The 7,500-nt window shown below is 42.6% G+C and overlaps 1 protein-coding gene across 1 annotated transcript in view; it reads left to right on the plus strand.

Annotated features, from left to right (window-relative positions):
• The window catches only part of fndc5a (fibronectin type III domain containing 5a), a 20,862-nt gene that overhangs the window by 5,167 nt on the left and 8,195 nt on the right, over positions 1-7,500 (plus strand). Inside the window, exon 2 of the mRNA XM_063223880.1 lies at positions 1,790-1,905. Coding sequence (XP_063079950.1) covers positions 1,790-1,905 — 116 coding nt within the window. The remainder of the gene's footprint in view (positions 1-1,789; positions 1,906-7,500) is intronic.

A 7,500-nucleotide genomic window follows, 5' to 3' on the forward strand; every position in this document is an offset into this window, starting at 1 on the left:
GTAATCTACAGTATGCATTTTCAGAGTGTCAAACATTTGTATGCGGTCCACAGACGTTTCTGAAAATGAAATATTTGGTAGGCCTACGCAGAGTTGTGCTCAGAACTCAATGCAATGTAAATCGGTTTCAAAAGTCCTATGGTTTACTGGTGCAATGCAGTCCATCATGCCGGCGTGGCGAGCGAGTGCAACATAATATCCACATCACCGAGCAAAAAAATTAATTCATCCACCACAGCCAGCCCATTTGTTATCAAAAGCAATTACAAACGCGCTTTCCTCTGGCAATGCATCGAAAGTTTGAACGCAGATAAAGGAACTCACCAACTCCCCACTGATTTATCCAAAAAAGCTTGCTATAGATCATTCTCTACAGAGAAGAGTCACTATCTCTCTATTCATCTGTCCATCCTCCGTTTTCCCTCTCCTCCTCCCTCCATCCTCCTCGGAGGCTCTCTATCGTGTAACATGATGTCTTGGCAGAGCTTATCGCTCCAGGTTCTGCACATGGAGACTTCAAATGTAGTCAGAGAGATAAATTCATCTCTTTTTCCTACAGTATACTGTCTGTATATACTGTATGTAATACTGTTCAATTTGGCTGACTAAATTGCAGCATTAAAACAACAGTGTTTGGACCAATACTTTCGCCATGTAAGCATTTGCACGTTGATGGAGTCAATTTACATTACAATGGCCACAGCAGTGTTGTAATCACGGAAAACCGTTGTTGCAACTATGAAATGGTTTTTCAAATCTCTCGGGTTCTATACTGAATCAATGCAGCACATTTGAGTATTACATCATCATCACCGTCTGAGGAGGAGACTAGCCACAGGGCCATGGCACAAACAAGACACGATAAACACCCTCTGCTTATTATAGACAAGAAAACAAGAAAAAACAAAAACACGAAACGAATTCAAATCCAGAAATTCCGAGAGCAGAGAATTATGCATCTACATCATGAGAAACAGATATCACCTAAGGTCAAAGACCGACACAGACAGTGTGTGTGTGTGTGTCTGTGTGTGTGTGTGTGTGTGTGTGTGTGTGTGTGTGTGTGTGTGTGTGTGTGTGTGTGTGTGTGTGTGTGTGTGTGTGTGTGTGTGTGTGTGTGTGTGTGTGTGTGTGTGTGTGTGTGTGTGTGGTTGTGAGAGAGAGAGGGAGAAAGAGGGAGAGAGACAGAGAGACAGAGAGAGAGAGAGAGAGAGAGAGAGAGAGAGAGAGAGAAAGGCAGAGGGGGATAGAGAGAGAGAGAGAGAGAGAGAGAGAGAGAGAGAGACGGGTGTACAGCTGAGCAATGAGATTCCTGTGTCACTGTTGATTCCTTTTCCCCTCTGGCCTCCACCTGTCCATCAGACTGCATATGACGCACACACACACGCGCGCATAACACGCACACACACACACGCACACAAGAACACTCACACACGCACACACACACACGCACACATACACACATACGCACACACGCAAGCACACACACACACGCACACGTATGCACGCACGCACACACTCATGTATGCACGCACGTATGCACACATTCACGCATTCACCCGCACGCAGGCAGACACTCTGAAAATCACAGGTACAAGCACTCCCAAAATGTACTCCCAAGTGCGCTCGTTACCACAAAAACAACCACACAAGTGGTACTTGCACCCACCCACTGTCAGAAACATTCTTAGGCTAAGCAAAGTTCACCACTGTGAATTTATTTTGCACCGCAGCGCTGACCAAAACACTGTGTTTGTGTGTGTGTCGTGATTTGTTTGTGTGCCCATAGACAGCTTGACGGCTCCAGTCAACGTGACGATCCGAGAGCTGAAGGCCAACTACGGCGTGGTCACGTGGGACATCCCAGAGGGGGACCCTGTCATCGGGTTTGCCATCACCCAGCAGGTGAGAGAGAGAGAGAGAGAGAGAGAGAGAGAGAGAGAGAGAGAGAGAGAGAGAGAGAGAGAGAGAGAGAGAGACAGAGGCAGAGACAGAGAGACAGAGAGAGAGACAGGGAGAGAGAGGAGCAATATACAGGTGTACATAGGTGAGTGACAGAGAGAGAGAACGAGAGAGAGAGAGAGAGAGAGAGAGAGAGAGAGAGAGAGAGAGAGAGAGAGAGAGAGAGAAAGAGAGAGGAGAACATTGTGGCAGAGAGAAAGGAGTATCACATAAGAGGAAAGTGGGGCGGGGGCAGAGAGGGAGAGAGAAAGAGAGAGAGGTAGAGAAGTATGGAGAGGTATAAAAAAAACTTGTAAGAGAGAAAGAAGTATAACATTGGAGGTGAGAGAAAAGACCACCATAGGTGAGTGATGTGAATCACAAACAGAAAGAAAGAAAGAAAGAAAGAAAGTTTGAGATAGAATGAGTAGGGAACAAAACAGTCAAACAAGTGTGAGAAACTCCAGCACGTCAGGATAGACACAAAGATGGTGGACTAGGAGAAAGTATTGCACTGATTCTTGAAAGATTGGCAAAAACATGTCCCTGCAGTAAAATATTAATTCTGTTGAAAATCAACTAAATTTTCACAACCAAAATGAACCCAGGTAATGGCCAAGGGGTCTGTCACACGAATACACAGTTGTTTGAAATATTTAAGTGTAATTTTATTACTTTTCATGGCTATAAACCTGTCCACACCCTGTAAAAACGCCTGTCCCAAGGACTGGCATCATCATTTCAATTGACTTAAAATACAAAAATCACTAACAGAATTGAACAATATCACCATGATGTGGAAGACCATATTAAAGTGGTTCTACAGATGTGCACATAGTGGATGTAAAACAATATTTACTATTATTTACTGATTGCTCAAAATGTGTCCAGCATATTGGTCACCACCGTCAGATTTTTTCTAAAAGACAATAAAATCAGGTATGCACAAGGTAATTTTCATTACTGAGGACCCCTTTTCAAACATTTAGCTCTACTGCCTACTTCACCATCACTGAAGCTCCTGTAAGTTTATTATTTTGTCCTCAATTTGTTAATTTGTTTGGACACTGGTACTGTCCCAACCATAAACTGTCAACACCGTCGGGGGTTTTAATAATATTGTATTACATTAATGTTAATAAATTTTTTTTTTTTCAGAAAAGGTATGAAGCACCCAAGAAACAGAGCGAAAATGAAATGGCTAATGTGAACAAACAATGCATAATATTTAAAAGAGTGTTTTTTTGTCTCACACCGTCAGATGTCACCACCGTCAGATTTTGTTCTGCTCATCATGTTGTTCCATATTTTACCAAATTGTGCTGATTAATAGGCATGTTAGTAATAATTGTGATCCAAAATGATACTCTAGCCACCACTGAGGTGCATTTGGAGGTTTTTTTGTCAGAAAACCTGACGGTGGTGACATCTGATGGAGTTCACCAAAAAACACATGTTTCACGTGTTTTTAACATGTTTTAAGAATATGCATACAATAAGTATCTACAGTTATGTTGAGTTGTTAAAGTAATTCACTTTAATACAGTAAACATGTGTTTTTACTTCTAATTCTGTCTGCCGCTGTTGACAAAACAAGAAAGAGCCCATTTTATGAAAAATGTTAAACATGGGGAGCTTGGCCAATGCATTCACTGCACAGCCAAGACCTACATCTATGATAATACACCTCTATATTTTGGATTTGAACAACTTAAAAGCTGTTTTTACCACATTTTCAACAACCAGTGGCTTACTTCCTAGATAATCTAACTAATGAAGTAAAAACACATGCTCATACTGTGCACACACAAAAATAAAGTGTTTATGCAAGATGCCATTGACTTGAGAGGGCTATTTATTTTGCTAAATGCAGGTACTAATTAGGCCACTTTCACCACTCTCAGATTACTGTCACCACCGTCAGTTCTTAAGTCACCACCGTAAGAAGGAGTTTTGGACATTTTAAAGGAATGTGCTTACAACATTTTCCTTAGGAGTTGTTGAAATATCAAAGTAATAGCCAATTTAAGCCTACACGAATATTTGTGAAATTACAAAAAATTATTTGTTGTATTTAGGCGTTAAGTAAGCATCGTATGACGGTACATATTTTAAAATTAGAACACATGAAACAGTATTAAAATAGAACAAAATTGAATTTTCAACATTTAAAGGCATATGTGTGAACCAAAAAATACACATAATCACTTAAAAACTCCAGATACATATGCAACCAAATCAATACAATTTTAATAACTTTTAATTGTGTCTGACGGTGTTGACAAAAATAAAGGTATGATCGGAGAAAAGCCTGATTTCTGAAAAAAATACATAATGGGGAGATTGGCCTTGTGCATTTCTGAAAAGCCAAGACCTTAGTCTATGAGGATATACCATATAATTTTGTAATTCACTTTGTTTTTTTCTGTCAACATTACAACCTGTTTTAGCCACTTTCTCAAGAATCAGTGATTGCTGCGTATTGCTTGCAGGACTGTGTGCGAACGGCTGTGTGTATGCGTGTGTGCGTCCATGCAAGTGTTTATGTGTTTGTGTCTTGAGAGTGCTAAAACGTGTTGTGGGAGATTAATTAGCTGCTGTCAGTGCGAGTTAGCCTGCCATCACTCCCTTTCCCGCGTCGCAGCACCAATTGTTTCCCCGAGACATGGCAGTTGGGGGGGAGCAGGGAGGAGGGAGAGAGGGGGCAACAGAGGGACTGAGGGACTGAGGGAGGGAGGGATAGCGGGATGGAGGGGAGGTGTTGGTGGTAGATGAGTGGACTGAGAGAGATAGAGAGAGAGAGAGAGAGAGAGAGAGAGAGAGAGAGAGAGAGAGAGAGCAGGGGGAGAGGGAGGGATAGCAGGATGGAAGGATGGAGGTAGGTGTTGGTGGTAGATGAGTGGAGTGACATCGCAGTTGGGGGGGAGGAGGGAGAGAGGGAACGACAGAGGGAGGGAGGGATAGCGGGATGGAGGGAGGTGTTGGAGATGAGTAGTAGATGAGTGGAGTGACGACGCTCCCATTGGAGTGCCCATCACGGCAGCCACCGACCGCTGTGTGATGACAGCTGTTTAAAGCGGGAAAAGGATATTACTCCCCGCCCGCCTGCCTGCACCGTACTGTACTGTGCTGCGCAGTGCTGCGCACAGTTGGAGAAAAGCCCTGATAGCTGTATGATAGTATGTCTGTATGGCCTCATCTGGTTTACCTCCCCGAGCCTGTCAGCAGGAGGCGCACAGTCAGTCAGTCACTTCCATTGCCCTGCAGACAGGGGAGGCACAGCTCAGTATCACATTACTAAGATGAGCAAACAGACAGACAAACAAACAAACAAACTGACAAACAAGCAAACAAACTGAAATGTTTGTGGATCCTTCAATACGCAAACAGACAAACAAACAAATGGAAATGTACGCTGAAACACACACTGCACACTGCATGTGAGCAAGGTACAGATGCACACAAGTAAGGCAAGCAAAGCCAAATCTCCCAAACTTAAGAGGACGCGGTCGGTGTCATAGGCCTATGTAGTTTTATACAATCCAGCTTTTATGTTGTCATGTGTGTGCATTAGGGTGCATCAGTTGCCCCCTATGAAAAGATATCGCCTTGGCCCTATAGTAAAAATGTTCTACACCCAGTAAAAACACACTGTGTAAAATATTTTGAAATTTGGATGAAGTCTACCGGGGCCACCAGCCCCATGAAAATAGAAAATAATGGTGATAGTCAGAATCTTGGAATAGAAATGGACATTTTGCTGCATAAAGTTACCCAATAAAAACATATTGTCTCGGCTGTGTGATAAAAATGTTCTATGCACAGTAAAATCACTCTGTGTAAAATATTTTGAAATTTGGATGAAGTCTACCGGGGCCACCAGCCCCATAAAAATAGAAAATAATGGTGATAGTCAAAATCTTGGATAGAAACAGGGCTGGACTGGCCATCTGGCATGGCGGGCATTTCCCGGTGAGCCCCGCACCCTCGTGGGCCCCCATTTTTTTTATTTTTACATTACTGAAAATAGGGGCCTATGAGGGTGCGGGGCCCACCGGTGAGTCAGTTCTCCGGCACTAATAATAATGAGGGGGCCCCCTTAAATCCAAAAGTGCCCGGGCCCTATTTATCGCCCAGTCCAGCCCTGAATGGAAATGGACATTTTGCTGCATAAAGCTACCCAATAAAAACATAATGCCTCAGCTGTGTGATAAAAATCTATGCACAGTAAAATCACTCTGTGGAAAATGTGTTGAAATTTAGATAAATTCTACTGGGTCCACCAGGCCCATGAAAATACAAAACAATGGTGATAGTGATGGGCAACCTGGATTCCAAAGTCCAGTGCCACATATTCCAAATATAGCCAATATAATGAACCAGCTGACCCACTGCCAGTATCAAGCACGAGATTACGAAGTTGTATGACTTTTGTGTGCTTCACCTGTGGGCCTACAGGATTGTACAGGTAGCTGTTAATACCTGGTGGAGCATCTGTACTAAAGCTGTGAATGCTCTTTGGAATGACTTGTGTTTTTTCAAGAAATCCCTGCAGTCGTTCACCAGGTCCACTCCATTGCCAAGGGCCTCTCAGGTAAGTTATGGTACTCATCTGATGGAGTAAAGTGAAATACTACCACAGGCGATGGGATAAAGAAGTAATGGCACTCTTCAATACAGTTGTATTGACTGCCTTGTAGCCTAGGCATTCCAAGGAACATTCACAGCTTTAGTACAGATGTTCCTCCATGAATTGTAGGCCCACAGGTGAAACACACAAATATAACAGTCATGCAGCTTTGCAATCTCTTGCTTGATACTAGCAGTGGTCCAAGGCAGCAAGGAATTGATATTGTGTTGCAAAAGAGCAAATTTGCCTAAATATAGCAGTTTGACCATCAGTCTGTCCTGAGACTGAAGTCTGTGTAAGTGGATCGACTGAATACACAACCTGCTTAGATATTCCTTCTGTTTGTGCTCCCAATACAGGTGATCTCACTAATTACCTTATCAACCTGGCTTAAGTGGTAATTAGGCTCAGCTGGTTCATTATATTGGCTGGGGCAAATGTGTCACACGGTTTGTCCACCTCTGTTTTAAGACAATGGCAAACCTAGATTCAAAAGCTACAATCCAGTGCCACAGATTTCAAATGACCTGGTTTTACCTGTCCAATTGCCCTAACTGGAAAGGTAAAACTAGGTATGTCATTTGGAATATGTGGCACTGGACTTCAGCTTTGGAATCTAGGTTGCCCATCACCATCACCATTATTTTGTATTTTCATGGGCCTGGTGGACCCGGTAGAATTCATCTAAATTTCAACATATTTTACACAGAGTGATTTTACTGTGCATAGAACATTTTTATCACAGAGCTGAGACAATATGTTTTTATTGGGTAGCTTTATGCAGCAAAATGTCCATTTCTATTCCAAGATTCTGACTATCACCATTATTTTCTATTTTCATGGGGCTGGTGGCCCCGGTAGACTTCATCCAAATTTCAAAATATTTTACACAGTGTGTTTTTACTGGGTGTAGAACATTTTTACTATAG

The sequence above is a fragment of the Engraulis encrasicolus genome, chromosome 19, assembly GCF_034702125.1.
Source record: "Engraulis encrasicolus isolate BLACKSEA-1 chromosome 19, IST_EnEncr_1.0, whole genome shotgun sequence".
NCBI classification, from domain to species: Eukaryota; Metazoa; Chordata; class Actinopteri; order Clupeiformes; family Engraulidae; genus Engraulis; species Engraulis encrasicolus.